The sequence below is a fragment of the Chelon labrosus genome (genome assembly GCF_963514085.1).
Source record: "Chelon labrosus genome assembly, chromosome: 19".
Classification (NCBI taxonomy): Eukaryota; Metazoa; Chordata; class Actinopteri; order Mugiliformes; family Mugilidae; genus Chelon; species Chelon labrosus.
This window is the reverse complement of record NC_140352.1, coordinates 12143856-12165207: the sequence shown is the minus strand read 5'-3', so window position 1 is coordinate 12165207 and position 21352 is coordinate 12143856. Positions and strand designations below refer to the sequence as shown.

General features: G+C 42.8%; 3 protein-coding genes across 3 annotated transcripts; 1 reads left to right on the top strand and 2 right to left on the bottom strand.

Moving 5' to 3' along the window:
- nbr1a (NBR1 autophagy cargo receptor a) lies at positions 1-10660 on the bottom strand. Its single transcript, XM_084568028.1, has 22 exons — positions 10447-10660; positions 10018-10080; positions 9875-9893; positions 9734-9756; positions 9320-9502; positions 9013-9087; positions 8686-8909; positions 8450-8569; positions 7880-8179; positions 7380-7539; positions 6765-7013; positions 6078-6203; positions 5909-5984; positions 5645-5755; positions 4793-4972; positions 4534-4701; positions 4288-4436; positions 3582-4024; positions 3358-3443; positions 3056-3143; positions 2803-2902; positions 1-1522 (listed from the first exon to the last, which is right to left on the bottom strand). The coding sequence occupies exons 1-22, from the start codon at positions 10546-10548 to the stop codon at positions 1334-1336; spliced, it is 3234 nt and encodes a 1077-aa protein (XP_084424154.1). The 5' UTR covers positions 10549-10660; the 3' UTR covers positions 1-1333.
- Positions 10661-10723: 63 nt separating this feature from the next.
- On the top strand, positions 10724-14982 carry psme3 (proteasome activator subunit 3). The gene is made up of 10 exons (XM_084568030.1): positions 10724-10874; positions 11411-11443; positions 11550-11612; positions 12148-12252; positions 12344-12392; positions 12501-12619; positions 12865-13001; positions 13095-13149; positions 14406-14492; positions 14589-14982. Exons 1-10 carry the CDS (start codon positions 10833-10835, stop codon positions 14667-14669), a joined length of 771 nt encoding a protein of 256 aa, XP_084424156.1. The 5' UTR covers positions 10724-10832; the 3' UTR covers positions 14670-14982.
- Positions 14983-18575: 3593 nt separating this feature from the next.
- Positions 18576-21289, bottom strand: g6pc1a.1 (glucose-6-phosphatase catalytic subunit 1a, tandem duplicate 1). Its single transcript, XM_084566924.1, has 5 exons — positions 21066-21289; positions 20872-20981; positions 20410-20515; positions 20217-20332; positions 18576-19721 (listed from the first exon to the last, which is right to left on the bottom strand). Exons 1-5 carry the CDS (start codon positions 21281-21283, stop codon positions 19213-19215), a joined length of 1059 nt encoding a protein of 352 aa, XP_084423050.1. The 5' UTR covers positions 21284-21289; the 3' UTR covers positions 18576-19212.
- Positions 21290-21352: the final 63 nt, after the last annotated feature.

Here is a 21352-nt window from a genome sequence, read left to right as displayed (position 1 = left end):
AGGTGTGCAAATAGTTTATTGGCGGATTGACAGACGGGTATTTAATGTACAAATACACTCTGTTTCAGAAGAATAGTTTGACAAGCGTTGTAGATATGTTCAGAATTATTGTCTGGATCGTGGTTCCATAAAACATGGACAATCAGAAATGTAATAAGTAGTAATGGATCAAAATACCTCAATCACACACACACACACAAGGAGGAAATCATTCAAAAACATAAAAATAAAGGCGTACACATTAACTTAAATCCTGACACACGCAAGAAGGTCAACTCACAAATGTTTCAGTAAACTAATGATCATCTTTTTGTAAAAGGCAACAAAATCAAACAGACTTGGTTCCACTATGAGATCGAGGAATGTATTGTATTGTACTGAATTAATGGTTTCAGCTGGTGGTTAAATGAGGACAAAATGCAGGCAGGCAGGCAGGCAGGCGGGGGAGGGGGTCGATAAAATATGACGCAGAGCGGACATTTTCCAGTGACTGTGCTAAGACCACGAGAACACGACTCATCTCTAAAGCCTCTACCTGTCATGCAGGTGTCTCCTAAAAAGCCGTAGAAAACATCTGAACGTCTGAGCGGTGATCCGCCCAGACGGTTTTGTATACATTCCACATGTCAACGTCTAAAATAACAGTACTCTGATTCAGAAAAAGGATTGCATTGTTAGGCAGATTTCACTACGATGATCGAGGAAAAAGTCTTAAATATCTGTTTCTCGTTACTGCACTCTGACCCTTCGCACACCCACGAAGATCCACGCTGCTCCGATAGCGCCGCCGTACGCGAGAGCCGGCTGTTCAGCACATTTTCTATGTTTTAAGGACATTCAACAAACTTTAATTTGTGGTTAGAATCCAGACTATTCAGTGCCGAGGAAGCAGCTACAACAGCCACACAAACACTAAAGATGAAGAGCGGAAATACACACCTGCTCATTTTGACATAAAGCCCCGGTAAACAAAGTCATAATCCATAATAATTTACACGTGTGTAATGGTGAAGCTAAATTAAAGGCAGGAGAAGCCATTCATGAATGTTCACCTATCTCTAATAATCAAGAACTCCTATTTCATTTTAATGTTTTTTTATTATTATTATTGTCGTCCTATTGGTCCAAATAAATGATTCAAATCAATCATAAATAGTTTTTCTCCATTTTAAATAACTCAAAATAATCCAGCACCTGGTTACACAGGTTGTTCTCTAATTATACTCTTTACATTATGTTTTAAAGTCGCCTCGATTCCTTCTTACGACTCTTCCGTTATTTTTAGCGGCCTTACAGTTGCCTCCCTCCCCCCCTCCTTAGCTTTCCCCCTCCCTCAGCGCCGAGCGTCGGCGGCTCCGTTCTGGCCGTCCTCGGCCATCTGCACCAGCTCGTTGACGGTGTGCAGCAAGCTGTAGCCGTGCTTCCTCAGCAGCTGCTGGTTGAGCCGCTGGTCTCTGAAGCCCATCTCCAGGAGCATGGCCATCATGGAAGGGTCCTGCCTGGCGGCGGGGTCGATGCCTCGCTGGAAAACAAGGAGCGTGAGATGAACGAGGTTAACGGGGAGGCTCAGGAACGATGAGAGAGGCTGGGGTGAATGTTAGAAGAAAAAGAGGTCTCTCTGAGGCGTACTGTGTCACGCCCATTCTGATGCTTTCAAAGAAAACCACAAGTCCAAATTTCTTTTATAACTCTGACACAGCTTCACCAATCTGTTTAACAATCAAAACTGTTTTTACCTTTATGTCATGATGAGGAGTCAGTTATAAAAGTGGAATTTATTATTTATTTATTTTACAGCCGTGAATACTGCAAACCTATGACCCTATAAAGTTGTGTAGTGAGGAGTCAACTCTCTGCAGAAAGGATGGGAGTGAGATTCTCCCTTTAACTACTAATATTCACCTTTTTAACTTTCATAGTAAAGAGAATGAGTCATCTTTTCATTCATATTAATTTGCCATAGACAGAATTTAGTCAGACCAGGTGCCTTAGACCCTAACCCTATGTGGAGGACTGCACCATCACGCTTTAGAAACAGAATAGACCAAAATCTTACTTTCACCTTCTCCTATAACCAAACCTAAAGGACGCTTTACACACAAAAAAGATTTCACCCTCTCCCTCTCCTATCCTAATCTTACCTTCCTCTCCACTATAAATCACATGTGCATTCCTGAAAGTAATTTTAAGCTGAACCTGCCAAACTGAAGCACACGTACGAAGTCTGTAAGAATTAACCGCTACCCGAATGTTTTTCTTTTATCGCGTATAATAACACTTATCGCGTTGGATGCAGCGTAGCGTGGCGTGGCTCATGTGAGATATACGAGTTTCAATTTTATTGATAGCTTGACTGGACACAGTGATAAACTGCACTGTGCCTGACTGTGCACACACACCAGAACTTTTTTCTGTTTCATTAATCGTTTTCCATTCTTCAAGACTGTTCTAAACTACATAATGATTTAAAGTTGCATGTAGCGTGTATTTAACATTGAAGCTAATGCCCTAGCATAATTTGATAGGGATTTGTACGTTTTGTTGTCTGGACAACGGCATTACTTTACAGTTTCCTTGTGCTAAGATCTAGCAGTATCTTGTTTATAGCCACTTTAAGTACTATCAAAACTTTTAGTGCCTTTTTTGGAAAATCATTGAGCAAATTTAGTTTGGTTCTGCTCTCATTAAGAGAGTTACCTTTCTCTTTACCTTTACATACAGTATCGCTGCAAAGCGCTTGTATTTAGCACCAGAGAGATTCATCATTCATCTAAGTCATTTGCACACTGCAGTGTAATCTACCTGTATTGAACAGTTTGGTCCAGTGAAGAGAGCCTTATAAGCAGATGCTGCCACAGAGAGGGCCCCCTTGACAAGTCCCTCTGTGATGCCTCCTTGGCCCCTAACACAGACACAGCGCTGTGGTTACACTGAGTTCTGCAGCAGTAGTAGTCTTTTAACGTTGCAATCAACACAAAATAGGAAACTAAGCAGCAGAACCTCCCGCACAACAAACAGGTGGACATATTAGGTTGCACACTTTGTTGTATTGCACCTTGGCAGCAGCGCGTTGCCGGGTCTGGGATTATACGTCTCAAAGGCACTGGATGCTGAGCCTGCTGATCTCGACAGACCAGATGACACTGCAGAAAATGAAAGGAAATAACAAATGAAAACACGTATGAGAGGAGGAACAGAGTCTTGTGCTGAAGATGCTGAGGTAATGTATTCTGAAAACTTGCGTGATATCTTACTTCCCATCTTCTTACAATGGACTGAAGAATGAAAACTCTTAATTCAGGTCAACGTTTAACTTTAGATCTAGGACTGTATTGTACCGTTGATGGTAAAACTCACCATTTAGGTGGACACATGGCTGGGGTGGCTCATACGGATCACAGGCCGGAGGACTGGGATCCTCTGCCAAGTACAGTGCCTCAGACCTTTAACGCAGAGCACCAAGAATTAAACCCCTGAAGGCTGCAGCAGTGGAAATATTTATTAAAAAGGAAATGTCGTTATGTGTGTGTTAAGACATTTCTGAACTACTCAGGGATCATTTGACCGAGCCCCCATCTAACCTTGGTGAGTAGAGGGCCGGTGGGGGCAGCGGTGGGTTAGGCAGGACAGGCGGCGGCACCACCTCAGGGGTGAGCGTCACGGCGTCCAGAGTCTGGGAGGCGCAGAGCATCTGGTTCACGGTGCTGTTGATGGGAGGGGCAGGCGGAGGCCAGGTGTTCTCCAGCGACTCCTCGGCAGCATCCACATCTGTCTGCCCCTCCGTCAGCGGTGCTGCCGCCCTAACCGGCTCCACGATGGAGTCCTCCTCTTGCTCCTGCTCTGGGTCGGCTGAGGTTTCGGTTTCAGCAGCAGCAGCAGCAGCAGCAGCAGCAGCAGCAGAGTCAGGCTGCGACATGGCTGAGCTGTACATGGACTCCCCCAGAGGCCGGCTGGTGTCAAAGCAGTCTGGGAGGACGATGATGTAATCATCACAGGAGGAGACTGAGGAGGTCTGGCTGCTGACCTGAGACGCAGGAGGAGACGGGGACATTTACAAACGTCATTCCCACTGAGGTGAACAGAATTCAGGCTTTTATTTTAGGCACATTTCTTTTGCCCGTCAGTTAATCTGAACTCAGAGGGTTAGGGTTAGGGTTAGATGCTTACATGTTGTCTTTATAAATTCAAAATAATCTCATTTTAACTTCATCAGTACAAGGAGAAACTTGCAGCTTTTTTTTAAAAATTATTTTCAAAAGAAAAAGATTCAAAAGATTCAATCCTCACCTCATCCCAGTCTTCTCCTTTGGCTCCGCCCTCCTCTTTCTCTTCCTGATCATCCTTCATGTTTTGCGTTGCGTGCAAGACGTCATTGTCCTCATTAGTGTGATGTGAGCGGAGATGCAGGTTTTCATTCTCTGGTTCCAGCATAAGAACTTGAGAGTGGGAGAACAAAAAAAAAAACACCAAAATGAGATTCCAGATATTGCAGGCGAGGCTCTGTAAAATTAAAATACATAGTTCTTCTTTCACCTGGCCCCGTCTCTCGCTCCAGGGTGATCTGGTTGAGACCCGTGTTCTCAGGCAGAGCTGAACTCTCGAGTCTAACGGCACAGATCTCTTTATTTCCCTCTTGGGGCCTCTCTGAGTCCTCAGCCTCGACTGTTGTCTCCAAGCAGAAGCTTGGACCCCGGGAAACAACTGGAAACGGTTTCAAGAAGAAAGAGTCGATCATTTTAATAACAAAACTGTGCAGTGTAGTCAAAGTTCAGCGTTCACAGAGGCTCCTCACGCTGTGGTTTGTGGCTGCTGTGCGAGGCCCTGCGCAGGGGTCGGTGGTCGGGGGCTTCCTCCAAAGTGAGGGAGCGGATGAGCGTCTCACAGAGGAACTGAGCTCCGCTGATTTCCTCCTCCCTCTCTTCCTCCTGGGTCACAGGCTCCGACACCTCCGTCTGCTGCCTCAGTTTAACTCCTTGGAAAATATAAGACAAGAGTGTAATGCTCTCAGTTAGAAGATAAAAAATATCTTCAACTTCTTCCTTCATCATTCAAATAATGATACCTAAATTACCCACAATGCAATCTAACACACAGCTCAACAATTGCTAGTAACGTATCCTGGTGCTGCTGGCCTCAAGATTCTTTCTAACTTCACAGCTCTTAGTCTAATTCTTGGATGGACTGGATAACATTAACATAGCATAACATTATGACCACCTTCCTAGTATTGTGTAGATGTAGATCTCCCTTGTGCCTCCAAAACAGTTGTGACTCATCAGTGAATGGACATGGGCCTTCTGAGGGTGTCCTGTGGTGTCTGGCAACATAATGTTGTTAGTGGGGGGCCTTTGGGTCCTATGGGTGGAGGGGAGGGGCCTCTGTGGATCATCCCACAGATACTTGATCAGTTTATGATCTAGTAAATTTGTTCTTCGTGTATTTTAAGTTGTTCCTGAACCATTTTTGTGTGTGTGCCTGTGTCAGGCTGCATCCTGCTGGGGATGGCTGCTGCCATCAAGGAGTGTCATTGCCATGGGTTGGGGGTGCCTGGTCTGGTCTAGGTGGGTGGTACGGTCATTCTCTTCTCCTGTCAGTGGTCATAATGTTGTGGCTGATTGCTGTATAATAACTATGACTAACTCACCAAAAAGTGTTTTGACTCCTGCGACCTGTGTGTCCTCCTTTATCTGCGAAGTGATGTTCTTTTCCAACACTGGTGCATCGTGGGGGAGAGGAGATATGCAAGGTGTCAAATCTAGAAATGAAGCAGAGCGGACACGACATTTACGTACTTGATGCTGCCAAAATAAATGTTTGGAAGTAAAAGGTGTTAAAGAGCGGAGAAGCAAAGGATACACACACAAAATTGTCTCAAAGAAAATGTTAAATGTTTAAAAATCTTCCTCACCCGCGGGAGTATTGTTAGGAACCTTTTCCAACTCCTGCACAATATTTATATCCAGCAACTCAAATGACAGCAGATCCTAAACAGACGGAGCAGATCAGAGATTATGAACACCGGTCCACTACTCCACCTCCAGCATACTTTCTCTCAAATGAGCTATCCGAGTGTGCACCTGTGCAGTAAGCAGGTCGACTGAGGGGAAGTAGTAGTCGTCATGGTGGAGGTCCACCGACAGGTCTGGGATGCTGACCCGGGGCCTTACCTCCCTCTCCTTCTCCACCGGCTTCACCTCCTCCTTCTAAAGCACAAACAAGAACGGCACCGTTAGTACGACAAACCGGTGATCACTCAGACATTTACATTTACATCAAGACTGCGACGCATCTCTTATTTTGACGTAAATCCTCATTTTTTCGCGCACAGAAATTTCTACTGGTCTTATTTGTGACTTTAGGGTTTAATTGATATTGTAAAATCATGACAAACATTCCTGTAATAGTGAAAAGGATTTGTAAAAGGTTTCTCCAGATTCAAGCATTATCGGCATCTTTAAATTTAAACCCCTTCGCTTGCATTATTTATTTTTTCTACTTTTAGCCTGGACGATCTTTTAATTTCAAATAATTAAGGGTTGCAACTATAGATTCATCTTTTAATTATTTGCTGTGATATAAAAACTATATATATTTTTGGATCCGGAAACAGACAGCATTTTTTTTTTAATGATTATACAGTGTATAAAATGGTTCATGGTTGTTTTTCTGTGACTGGTCACTAGACTGTTAAAGAAGAAAAAAACAGAATGTGTGAACTGAATCGGTAGCAGCTGTGCAGCGTGTCACTGGTTTTGCAGACTTGCCGGCGGTTTGCTCTGGTGCCCCAGTGCGTTGCGGGCGTCGCCGGGGTCGACCACGATGCTGCACCACACGCGCGGGCCGAACTGGCAGCCGCAGTGCGCCAGCCGCCAGTGGGAGGTGTACGTCCCCTCCATCACGGGAGCGACAAAGGCCACACTGACCACTCCCACTTGGCCGGGCAGCAGCAGGGGCACGGGCACCTCCCTCTTCTCCTCTGACGCCAAGCCAAGGTTTCCCCACATGAACACTAGCTGGGTGCACGTACACACATACACAAAACACAAAATAGGAATACACATGCGAAAAGGCACAAAGACGACAGCATGCAACCAAGGTCACGAAACGGAAAACACGCACGCGCTCAAGTGAGAGCCACGCTCACAGACATTCGAACAATGACAAAGACTTAAAAACTTAAAGCACAACACAGATTCAACTGATTTAAAATGATAAACATCTCAGACAAAAAGGCCATTAGTGCTATTAGACTGGCAAAGAAATCTTAGCTGGTGTTAGAGGATAAGAAGAGGCAATGAGTTGAGTGGAGACTCAAAGTGGAAGTGAAGCAGGGGGGCATAGAGAGTGGGGCCTGTCCTCTCGGCGAGTGGGAGGGGTACCTTAGTCTCTGAGGTCCAGCTGATAGTGCCCGAGTTCCTCATCTTCCAGTATTTGATGAACTTGGTGCCAGGATCCAGACGGGTGCCGTCAGGCAGATTTTCATCCAGAAACAAGGCAGCCATAGTGGGCACCAAGGACGTGTGCGAGACCCCAGGACCCCTAGTTTCAAGTGTACAGAGCATTGTTGAAAATAGCCCTGGTTTCTTATAATACCCATCTCTTTTGTTCTCTACGAATCAAAAAAGCAGGACCCCAGATTTTTTTTGCAGCTCAAAAGCAATTTTCTTAGAAAATCTATGAAGCAGCAGCAGCAGTTTTCACATTGAGGTAGTTCCAACATTTTCCACCACCCCAGAGCAGCCAGCGACACACTCATACAGACTAGATTACAAAGATGGCATATTTTGATTTCTTTTCTTGGAAAAAAATGACTTTTTTGCATCCATGCTGGGTTCGAGGTACCCAGCACTGTCGGACGCCCTTCCGAGGTGGCGCTTACTCTGGACTGGAGGCCTGGGGATCAGGGACCGGGGCAGGGATGGGACCTTGGGCTGGGGCTGGACCTGAGGCTGTTTCTGAGGCAGCAGGAGGGGGCAGGGCTGGGACCTGGGTGGACGCTGAGGTCATGTTTGTCAGGTTGGCTCTGCCTGAGGTAGAGGGCCCACTCCACTGCAGCCCCCTCTTCTCCAGTCTCAGTTTCTTCTTGATTTCCTTCACTTCGGCTCTTAGCTGCCTTCTTTCAGCTTTGAGGCGCTGTCGCTCGGCCTTGCGCACTGTCCTGTCTCCTCGCCTTGGGAACCTGGTTTGAAATGTCATCAGGAACACCTATTTGTTGACTATCAAAAGTTTATTTTCCAAAAACAAGACACATCCCCACCCATAAATTCATGAATGACAGTTATCTAGCTGCTAGAGAATGATTTGCAATCCTGCCTTGTGCATTTATATTCATGTTTTCCTGCATTAACGTAGAAGAAGTGAGAGCAAAAAGGGCCTAGCACAGTTGTACGTACAAATATCTATCAGCTTCAAGAAGTAGTTGAATTCAACATCAGTTTTGGAGGTGTACCTTAACTCTCCTGACATTCCGTGCTCAGGGATGGAGAGAGGTGTCTTGGTTCTCACGAGGTTGTGGCTGGGGTCATGGCTATGTCTGCACAACTCACACAGGATGCAGGACGGGCACACACTAGAGAGGAAAAGCATCGAAGGCATCAGTGTGGACACACTCAGAGCAACACTTAGGAACAGCAACTATGCAAGAAAATGCCAAAAGCACCACGTTAGGATGTATTTCATGCCTACCTGCATTTGTAGGCTCCCTCCGAGGTGAGTTTGTTGCAGCTGCTGCAGTTTGGGGTGTAGCCAAGGGATCCATTCGAGGTGGAGGGGCCCGGCCTGGGTCCCACAGTGCCACCACTTGCCCCGATGGCCTCAAGGGGGCCATCAGAGGATTTGTGGGTACAACACTGGCCAGAAAAGTCGCTGCACATCCTTTCCACTACTTCTTTTACAACCTCATCCTTAAACTGCGAAAAATTATTTAATTCAGTACAAGAGAAACACAAAGGAGATTCTAATTAAAAATCCAAATTCTGAGTTGTTGCTTTACTGATTCCAAATGAAACTTACTTTCTCCATGTACGATCTAAACCACATGGGAGGGGGCTCATCTTCTGGTTTGCTCGCCTTGTCCTTTACTGCAACCTGTATCAAAATCACACTTGCATCAGTACAAGGCAGAATTCAGAGCTGAACTGAATTCTTCTTATTTACATGCGGTCAGCTGTTATAGTAGAGTTCCTCACGATCTTTAACTGATCTGAGGCAACATTCAAATTATTTCAAAAACCTTACACGTGACTTAGCGAGCTATAAACACTTAAAATGCAAAAATAAAGCGGGTCCAAGGGGAGAGGAGAGTCAACAGTTTCCTTACAGCTTCGCGCTCTGGGGTGACCTGCGTGCCTTTGTCCACCGTTTTGACCCGGGATGGGTAAGGAGGAGCCGGCCGGAGGTCGCCCTTCAGCTCCTTCACCTCCGTCTTCAGCGGGCCTCCACAGGCCTGCCCTTTCATCTTGTACACGTTCATGTGCAACTGGTTCCCCTGCTTCTCTGCGCTCTGAAATTAGCATGAAGCACACTGCGCTGGAGGCTGACACGACAACGTACAAAAGGCAAACACCTGCACATGTATGCATATTCAATGAGTCAGTGTATGTACTGGTACAGAGCTGTCTTTTGTTCTTCTACAGCTGTGAGAATGCTGCTACACTGGGATAATAACATGTTTGCAGTGTGTTTAGGTCCTCTCAAAATAATCTGTGTGGCGTTTTGTTACGTTTGACAGTACCTTGATGGCTTCTTCATATTCATCTGGGGGGAAATAAACAGTCATAATAATAGTAGGATTAGCATTTTCATATTGCGCAATGAAACAGGGAATTTCTTAGTGAATGATTAACTTATTTTTATGAGGGAAAAAATTACTCACCTTGACTGTTTATGCAAATCTGAAAAAAGTAAATGAAATACGAATAAATAGATGATATTAAAATCAGTCAAAACATAAACACGACCCTCATCCAGCCATTTAAAAACACACAAAACCCCATTTGTACACAACGAGCCTCCTACCTCTTCGTTGTCCTCGTCAAAGTATTTAACTTGGAAGTGGTTGATCCCAAATGACGCTTTGATCTGAAACACAAAGGTGGTCGAGGTGAAATCCACAGCAGACACTTTCTCATTGAATCAGCGGTTTGTTTTCTCACGTGTGTCGCGAAAACATCAATCATGGCAGGGTGGCTGAGAAATATACCTCGACAAAAAAAAAAAAACGCAGTAACCTTAAAGCGCTCGTTGTCCTCTCTCGGTGTCTTTTCCCGAGACACGCTAAGTTAGCTTAAAGATTAGCTTCACGTGTACATATTTTGTCGCAACGGTACCGTCTGTCCTTCAGGTGCTCTATTGTTTACGTGTCTAGGCCATGTCTGGGCCTGCTTTTTTTTTTTTCTCCACCAAACTGCGCCAGCGTTTAGCCAACGCGCTCTGCTAGCAGCTTACCCAGGCTTCAACGGATTCCCACTCCAGTTTGTCCAAATCCTGGGCCAGAAATCGCTTCACGTTCCCCCGGAAGTTGACTTTAATCGTGACGGGGAGCCCCATGTCGGCCACCTACGGGCATAAGCGGGCTATCATTTGAGGTGACACCGGCCTGTTTGATCCCTGTTGCCCTCGACTGTCTTTTCTTGTTTACATCGTCAGCTGCGTCTCGAAAAAATACGGTGACGTTTCGCGCAAGCGCACTCGGAGCAGCGCCTTTTGCCGGTCGCGCGTTGACGACGTCATCTTTAAGCTCACAAGTGTGGCTGACAAGTAGTAAGCCACACGTTTGTCAGTGAATTTAATGTTGTCGGGACAATCGCTCTCTGCATATTAGATTACATAAGATGTCTTCACTCCTCAAGGTGGACAATGAAATTAAAACTAAGGTGAGGCTTGTCCTTTGGATACTCATTCTAAGGTTATATGACGTGTTGTTGTTGCTATTTGCTTGCTAGCATGTTAGCCACACTTTGTAGCATGATGTGAGAGCACTGATAAGGCCAGTGCTAATAGCAGCTATCGGCGGCTTACCGGCTTTTTTCCCGCCTGCCACAATACACCTGTCCAACCTTCCTACAGGTGCTGTGTCACAGTGACGTTACGCTTCACTGGGGACGCTGTAAGCTTATGTGAACAACGCTCTGTGTGTAATTATCAGTTATTGTCGGAAGAGCACATGTGAGAATGCGGGCCTCAGGCTACCAAGCTGGCTAACCCAACAAGCTGCAGGCGTCAACTTATCTTACCTTAAAGCTTTTATCTCACACACAGACGCATCGGTTTACTTTACAGAGCCCGTGGCGATAATTTAGACCACAATGGCTCATCCTGATTTCTATCGAAATGCAAGGAAGAGACCACGTTTACCCAGAACAATACTCGGGACTAATGCTTGGACTGTTGTGCGTGTGTGTGTTCGCAGGTTGATGCTTTCAGGGAACGTATCACCTCAGAAGTAAGTAGTAAAAAATGTATTATTATTATTATTATGCTTTCACGGCTGTCACTGGTGTTTAGTTTTAAAACGTGACTCCACTTAAATGTGTCTGATTTGCTTGCAGGCAGAGGATCTAGTCGCAAACTTTTTCCCAAAGAAATTACTGGAGCTTGATCACTTTCTCAAGGTAAGTTATTTGTTTCATCCAACTCAATACACAATACACTCAATATACAATTTCATATATAATATTTGGATTGTTTTTTTTTTCCGATTGAATCATGACACTGAAATAATAACATCAGTCAATGCCAAAACAAGAGTCTTGTCATTTCCTGTGTTTACATGGACACTGGTGTTCCACCAATAAGAGGAAAATGGCTCATCGCAATAAAAATGCCTTATGTAACCGCCTCAGAACAGACTGACTCGATCAGAAGGAGTTTTCAAAGGAGACTGAGAGGGGTGTTGTGAATATTAGCTTCTAATAACCATATTACAGTGTATCTTATTACATAATATTAATCAGCGTCCATGTAAACAGTTGGACTCTGCCCACTCTGGTCTATTACACCCAAAAATATTAAGGAGGCATACTTTACTGACACGATAAAAATATGTATATATGTAGTTTGTTTGGCAAAATATCAACCAAAGTTTTTCTTAGAAAGTCTTATGACATATTTTGCCAAGTGAAAACTAATCATGCGTTTGCTGTGCAGGATCCCAGCATAAACATCACCGAACTGAAGGAGATCCACTCGGAGATAAACCTGACGGTGCCCGACCCCATCTTGCTCTCAAACCTCCACGACGGACTAGAGGGGGTAAGGTTCTGTTTGCAAAGTGAAGCGTTCCTCAATACTTAAAGCAGCAGAGCTTAGACATGACACTTAATCCTGCTGCGTCTTTCCACAGCAAAATGCCAAAAAGCGAAAGCTTGAGGATGGAGGCGGAGAGGATATGGGTAAGTGCTGTGCAAAACGAACGTTTAGCTGCCCAACTCTGCCTGACCTGTAAGTTTGAATTATAATTTCTTTCTCTTACATGTTCCTCTGCTTCTTCTGTCTCCCAGTGAGTGGCACCAAGGTGTTCGTCATGCCTGGTGGGATGATGAAGAGCAACGGGAACCTTGTTGAGCTTATTGAAAAGGTCAAGCCAGAGATCAGGACGCTCATAGAGAAATGTAACACAGTAAGTAATGTTTATGATGTCTTTAAGTCATCAGCTGGATTATTTTATCTTGGATGGGATTTGGCTGCAACACTTAAGACCACTAAGTGTGGCATTACAGCTGGAAATGTGTAAAATATGGATGAAGACATGTAGAAAAATATAACATCATCTTCACAAGATATTCACTGCCAGGGTCGACTTGACTCCTGGCCGTCCATATGTTGCTCTCTTCTTTTCTCAGCAACATGTCTTTCTTTCCTCAGGTTAAAATGTGGGTTCAGCTGCTCATCCCCAGGATAGAGGACGGCAACAACTTCGGAGTGTCGATCCAGGAGGAGACGGTAGCCGAACTCCGAACGGTTGAAGGGGAGGCAGCGTCTTACCTTGACCAGATATCAAGGTTCGTAGAAATCATAACGATGTGAGGCGTGAAAATGTGTGTGTCTTTGAAATTGTAAAAAAAAATTCTTCTGTTTGTCTTGTTTACTTCTAGATACTACATCACAAGAGCAAAGCTGGTTTCAAAAATAGCTAAATATCCTCATGTGGTAAGTCAAGTATATCATAAAGTAGAAAAGTAGTCTATTCAATATTCGTTGTGGGAGTTGGTGTCAGATAAAGCCTTAGGAGGCCTTTTAGTCTGTTGTAGCAAGCTATTTGGATTTAATTATGGGGTGTTTCAACCAATACAGAGGAAAAAGAAAACCTCTGCACGCAATTGAATAGTCCTCCAACCACCGAGAGACATTTTGCTGTAAACAAATTCAACTCCATGGCTCTCAGATGACGTAGATGACCATGTGGTGCGGTTGCTCTTGTGTACATCACCACAAACATTTATGCTGCAGCATATCCTAACGGAGAGACTGCAGACTAAATTTCCACCACGAAACATGTGCAGGCTGGGAAGTTGGTCTGTCTTACAAGATAAAGATTTTAGGTTTTTGTGGTTTTTCGTGAGTGAGCACAGTGACACCTGGTGGTTTCCAACGTGTATAGCAGCCCTTTAAAGCCCTTTAGAAGAAAGAGGGTTTTAAAAAAAAAAAAAAAAAGACTAAGAGGGGTGATGTAAGAAACTGAAAACACAATATGTAACTTTTAAAATTCACTTTTTATTTGAGGATCAATTTTGGATTAAATCAGCAACTAGTGTCCCCAGGTTTTATTCGTAGTTCCAACACAAAGCTGAGTTTTACTTCTTCTTGAATTCACCACTTGTTGTCTTTATAGCAAAAAAAAATATGAAGCCTTATCAGCATTACCATATTTTTTAAGCTGTCTGCAAAGATGAATGACAAAACATGATATCTCATAAACAAAACTGAAATAATTATAGTTGCGGTGCTGCCAGAGGCTCACACTGCCCATGTTTTAAGAATTTTGAGGGTAAAAAAACAATGGTTACATCTCTCTGCATACGTGATCATGGCATGTGGAGCGGTTTTCAACACTCGAAAGAAATATTTTCACTTCTGAAGCCATGTGGATGAGTGGTGAAAATATTATTTTCCAGAAACAAAAGTTCAGAACGTAAGATCGACTCATGTTCTGTCCCTGGACTCATATCCCGGTTTCTCCAAAGGTTTAAAAGTCATGTTTAAATGATCAACAGACACCCAAAAACCCTGATGAAATAAATACACTTCATGTTAACACAAATCGAAAATCACATCATCACACACTATGATTTCTCAACTCTATTCACTGTTTGAATTGCTGGCTAATAGAAGATATATATGTAGAGAGAGATAGAATATTAACGTTTTATTAACTTATTTTAATTTTTTATTTATTTTTTTAACAGGAGGACTATCGGCGCACAGTAACCGAGATTGACGAGAAGGAGTACATCAGCCTGAAGATCATAGTATCTGAGCTCAGAAATCAATACGTATGTCGTGGTCTTTATTGATTAATCATCATCATTTGCTGAAGTTTATTTCATACCTGCTCGGGGCTCACAGGGTAATTGTCTGTTTATGTCCAGGTAACGTTACACGACATGATCCTGAAGAACATCGAGAAGATCAAGAGGCCTCGAAGCAGTAACGCCGACGCCCTGTACTGATGTTCCTCCCGCCGTCTCCGCCCCCGTCTCCCCATCTCGTCATGCCCGTTGAGCTCCAGTAGCCCAAGGACTACACAACTTAGACATTCACCTACTTCAGTACAATCAGCTCAGCCCAGTACGACAAACATAGCTTTCATAGATGGACACATGCAACTTTTTTTTTTTTTCCTGGTTTGTTTTAATTGTAAAATATTTTTCTTGTTTTAAAGCCTTTGAAGACATAAATATTCTCTCAGAAAATGGCGAGATAGATGATAGACAACAAAAAGCGCTATGTATTTTTTAATTTTAATTAAACGTTTTGTCCTCGGATCTTTGTGAAATGTATTCATTTGTAGCTCTTAAAGTAAAGTGAGATGTTGTCTGGGGTTTATTCATTACGCCATGCAGTGGAAATAAATAAATGTTGAGGTTTTAGGTCCACAGACTTAATGGTGTTCAGTGAAAAGTCTCCAAAGCGTCTACTATGTTGAGGCATTGACTCTGCTAAATAAAAGTTTTGATAAGAGATTTTGATTTTATTTTTATTTATTTTTTTGAGTATGAAAGTTTGGGGAAACCAAACTATAGAATTGAATAATTATTAAAAAAACAAAAAAAACAATGTACTACTATTCAAATCCAAATATATCTGGTTTAAATGTGTTCCTTATAGGATAATTAATGCACATCTGTGCAGTTTGTGTTAAACTGCAGCAGTTTGAGTTGAGACATGCTTGTCATGTCTCCTCTTGACCTGCAGATGGCACTATAGCGCATAAAAGCATTCAGGCGCCTTGCGTTCAGAACAGACGAGATGAATAATAAACTCATGAATAGTAGGATGTGACTTTACTCTGTACAACACCTTCAAATTAAGCATATAATGTTCCCACTGCTAAGAAGTTTTCAGAAAACCAGATTTAACATTCAATCTACTCTCTGTGGCATCAACACTTCCAATATTTCAGGGGACCTAAGACAATTAAAGTCTTATTAAGGCAAATTAACTTTAATTCCATACGGAGAAATAATTTAGAATTTAAGTACAAAATTTAATAAAGTCAAGTCAAAAATCCTTTATAGGACACTCTTTGAAATACTTCAAATTTTCAACATTCATTCATTCATTCATCTTCTGTACCCGCTTATTCCTGTTAAGGGTCGCAGGGTCTGCTGGAGCCTATCCCAGCTGTCATCGGGCGAGAGGCGTGGTACACCCTGGACAGGTCTCCAGTCTATTGCAGGGCTAACATAGAGAGACAGACAACCATTCACACTCACATTCACACCTACGGCCAATTTAGAATCACCAATTAACCTAACCAGCATGTCTTTGGACACATACACATTATCACATTAGACAATATTAGGACACTTATTCGTGGTACCTAATAAAGCAGAGGTGGACCTTGCAGACCACATTTTACCCTGATTTTAAAATGTTGCCTTGATCTTTACTGACTGGCTGGGGGAAAACCACATGCCTCACTCACAACCTCAGTGAGAGGCGCAGGAACGCAATTTAAAATGTGTGTGGAAGTTACCAAATATGGTTCCTCGCCCAATAAAGGGTTAAGAAAATGCATGAAATAGCTGAAATTAACTATAGAGGAACAGAGACTGTGTGGTGTCTAAAGACCTGCAGACACTACTCAGGGCAGGAAAAAATGTCTTGCATTCAAAAAAAAAAAAAACCTTTAGAAAGCATTTAAAATTCAATATCACCTAATCACCTAAAAATGTGCCATAACAGAACATTAAATGGTGAAATAAAATGTTTTTCATCATAATTTCTTATTTGCTAGACTGAATTAAGAAACTAAAAATAAAGAAATACACCCAAAAAATATGCAATCCTCCCATAAATTCTATAGCCTTTATTGTCATTATACACAGTACAATGAGATTTAAGCAGCTCCTTAAAAGTGCACCCAGCGCAATATGCCTTAATAGAATAATAAGTAAATGCCTAAAGCATTTAATGAAAATATTTTCATGTGTATGAAATCATTTCTCATTTGCTTGACTGAATTAGGAACCTCAAGATACTTATGAAACCTTTTTGAACCTGGAAAACAGGACGAGGGAAGATCAATACACTACACTGATAAAAAAACATTTGATGCAACTTTTGCACCACTTCCCTCCATGTGCAGTATTTCATCACCTTTCACGACGACTCCAAACTTTCATGTGAACAATATGAACGCTACTGATGTAAACTAAAACTGTGTTTTTTTTGGTGTTGCTGTTTTTCCTGAAGCAACCGAGGTGATAAGATTAGACCTGCACATTATACCTGAGGAAAAACAACCAATCTGAGCCAACCGTCGTGCATGTGAACTGATGTCAACAGTTGCTCAACGTCCCTGACGCAGTTGGGATGTCTGTCCGCTGACCCCTCCACCCTCTCCTTCACGCGCATGCAGCCTGCCCGTATATAGCAGCGCCATATAGATATAGCTTCTGGAGATAAGCGTAGGAAACGACTACAACAGATAAAAGTGAGAGGAGGTGGTTGAAAAAATAAAAGGAGACTTGTGATTTGCAGGCGGGAAATGTGTCAATGCCACGGTGTTTGTGTCATCAGACCGTGACTTCTGGACAGTTTTCACATTTGAAAAAGTGGAGTTCATGTGCAAAACTATCTAGGAATTAAAGGCAATGTGAGAAAACAATACTGTGAATAGTTTTCATTACATTTTATCTTTGCACAAGGCTTCATCTTTGTTTGATTCTTCATGCCTTTTGTCAAATCATTTATTTTAAGCAGGCTTTCATGGAGCCCAAAGTGACTCCATAATGTCGAGGTCAGGACTAATAAACCATCTTCTGCAGGACTCCATCTTTTTCTTTTTCTTCTTCTTCTTCTTTGACTCTTGTCGTGTGTTTGAGCTCATTATTATGCTTCAGAATAAATTCCACAGCTCCTTCCTGCACAGTTCTGTACTATGAATATTACATTTGAAGTAAAAAAGAAACCCACATGAGATTGATTGATTAATTGAAAATTTCCTCTGGTCATGACCAGATTACTCCTTACTGACCCACAATGATACATTACCAACATTGTTTTATGATCTCATTATCAAATTTACGGAGGTGAGTCCGTCGTAATGGTGACCTTTGAAACGCTGCTGATCTCAGTACCATGCGTCCAGAACTCCCCTGACATGTCACCGGAACAATGTGTGACATTAAACGCACGTGTTGTCTGCAACGCTTTCTGCCCCTTGACCCCCCGAGCCGCTGGTGGAGACGCATGGCTGAAAGGCAGTGCCACTATGTGGGAGTGAAGAGAGCATGCTCTGGTTAATGTTTAATGGTTGTTCCCTGCCGGAGAATTAATCAGTCTGAGACGTTCTGAGAAAACAGCTCAACGCTTCTAAAATAAGCACCACTCTTTGTAGAAAACAGGTTGTTATAAAAAACAGTTTTATTTGTTAGCTAAGGAATAACAGTGTTTGTATAAAAGTCTTTCTTATTTTACATGAGTAGCCTATATTTCTGGGGCATGTAATATGTGCAGACAATTTTTTTCTGAGAGAAAAATTAGATGGCAACATTTACAGATGACTAAATCTAATTAGGAACAAAAACAAAAATCTATAATAATTTGATTATGACCATATTAGCACTGTTACAGCACAGCTTATAGAAGCTAACAGGCATTACAATTTTTTATTTTATTTTGTGATATAGTCTGACATTTTAGAGAGAAATATGAAAATTGACACCCCTGTCATGTCTGAGCCAGCTCACAAGTTTAGCCTATAGCTACTCCAGCTCTTATTTAAACAAAAATTAAACAAATGTAATGTAACATATTCATTAATGAGATTCAGAGGTGCCTGTTTGTCCATTATTTCACCTGACAGAGCCAGGCTAGTTGTTACTTCCAGTTTCTAGTACTCACTCTAAGCTAAGCTAACCAGTTGCTAACAGTTGGTCATATTTAGACATTTAGACATTAGAGTGACATCAGTCTCATGTTGCCTTCAAATGGGTGGTAATTACTGCGTAAACAAGAGACGTCAACATGAACCACGTCATCTTGTGGTATTCCTAATCTTGTGACTGCAAATGTTTTGCTAATCTGGCTTTAAGTGTTAGCTTAAAGTCATGTTAGCTGATGTTTTTACAAATGGCAGAAGTGCAGCATAAATTAATATTTTGTCATTTATTACAATATTTCTTTGCAGTTTTACAAAACTATGAGTAAAATATTGATATTCCCAATGTCCTTGTCCTTTAAATACACTTTTGTATTCCCTAATTTAAATTACCTGGTCGTTAGCTTATTAATAGTTAGCCTCAGTGGCTTCTAGACCTCAACAGTTGCCTAGCAGCGGTTGGGGCACTTGAACTCCAAGCATTTTGTGTACCCTACGTGACTTCATGTGGTAAACAAAAGCTCATGAGTTCCATTTGAAGATAACCTAACTCTCAGTAATAAGTCTATTCACTAAAATATTAAACTTAAACTCCTGAAACTTTAAATGTCCTAGAGCCTAAAACAAAAAGAAGAAACAATCCTAGTAGATACAGAAAAATTAAACTACAACTTTTTGTCTTCTTTCTTTCCCTTGCAAATACTGTAGAGAGCCCAAGGCACAAGAGTGGTTGGGATTAAAAGTGCGACTGCACTCTTACCGAAAGACAGGCCATAAAAAGTCACGTGGTTTTCAGAGGAAAATGTCCACCCATCCAACAACTGTAGCAGGATTAAAGAGATTACAATACATCCCATCTTGAACGTGGTGCTTGTGTTCTCCTTCCTGGTGTTGTTGAAGAGCGGCGAGTGCAGCCCAAGGCCAAGGCCAAACAGAGATCCCATGTTACGAAGGAGGCTAGCGAAGGGCGCGGAGTCCAGGTTGACCCACTCTGGCCTGATGCACCACTTCTGAGCTTTTGCCATGGTCCACAGCAGGTCCACACCCAGAGCTTTGAGGAGGAGGTAGAAGCCGAAGGCAAAGGAGGTCAGGAAGAGGGTTATGAAGAAGTACTTGTTCATGCTGGCGTTGTAGATCCATTTCACCTTGGAGCTCAGCTCAGCAACCAGAACACCTGGCAAAAAAAATAAATAAAAGAAGAGGGTCCATCAAACATAATAGATATTAATCAAGTTGAATGGGAAGTAACTCTGGCCTTGGGACTGGAGGGTCACCAGTTCGAATCCCAGGACTGAGGGTGAAGACGCATCTAAGACCAAGGGGACTCACTACTCTTTGTCTGTGTGCACAAATGGATGTCAGGTAAAACAAGTCACATAGCAACATTTGTAAAGCTAATTAATGTTACATGTTACAGCCCAATAGGGTTGTACTGGTAGGTTTTGTCCTTGTTAGACAAGGCCATGCTAAACTTTCCAGACATTATGCTAAGCTAAGCTAAGCAATCTCTTTGTCTAAAATACTGATTAGGGAGAATGGTCCCGTTCAGATGATTATCATCAACCTAAATATATCATGTTAGTGGAACTTTATAATTGAGAGAAGCCTTTTAATATCACAGTTGCTTCTATATTTGTCAATCAGACAAACTTTACAAAACAACACCAACCTGTGATGACTCCAGCAATGACCTGGTGGGGGAAGTGGGCAGCCATGTAGACCCTGGACATGCAGACCATCAGCAATACCAGGAGCATGAGCGACCACAGGACAATCTGCAACAATCTGAAACCCGGATCATGAGTCTACACCCTCTCCCAGAAGCTTGTTTTCAGAGGAATAAATAATTACGAATTACTCACTTGTATAGTAAAGGGGGGCATCGTTTTTCTGTTGCAAAAGAGAGCAGCGCTGTCACCATGACATACCAGACACCAGCTGCGCCCATGGCATGACCTGAAGGGCTTCCTGCAAGGAATAGACTTAAACTTAGCATTTCCTAATTTAAGGCAAAGGTTGCATAAATTATATTAAAGCTTTGCACAGTTGACAAATGCAAACCACTGAGAAAAAAATTAAAGGCACCACAAAAGGCCAAAGGTACTGGAGTTTATAACCCAATTATTACCACTTAAATCATTTCATAGAAAGCTGTGCTCTCTTGCCAAACATCACACAACAACAATTGTCTGGCGATTTACTTAACTAGGCTAATAGTTCACTGTGCCAAATCTAATCATCCTGCTGTGACAGACTAAATCAATGAATTCTTTGGAAAGAAAAGAGAGTCGTCATGTGATCTCCTGGTCTGTCGTGAACTCTACCTGGTCCAGTCTCACATGTGATGGGAAACTGCTGCAGCGAGGGAGCTTGTCCTGCGCCGTAAAACTTGGTCTCCTGAACCCACCAGTAGGGTCTCTCCCCAAACATAACCCTGTCACGGGGGAAACCGAGAAACACGAAACACAACTGTGAGCCCTCTCCATTTGTATGTGACTAGATCTTTTGATTAGTTTACCATTTCAGGACCAAGTTGAGCCAGTCTCCAATGACCGCCACCCAGATGAGCCTGAGCCCCGAGTCCTTGCGCAGGTGGAACCAGATCGGGAACCAGCAGAAGAACGTGGTGTGCAGATCTGCCACCGTGGACGCCAGGCTGAACAAGCCCTCGTAGCTGCTGTGTCTGGTCTGCAGATGGACTGCCAGCTCAACCCCCCAGCTGTGGAGAAGATCCATGATATCGCAGACCCAGATCTCCGTCTGGGGATGATGCACTGAATCTGGGGTGTTTTGTCTTTTATTGTT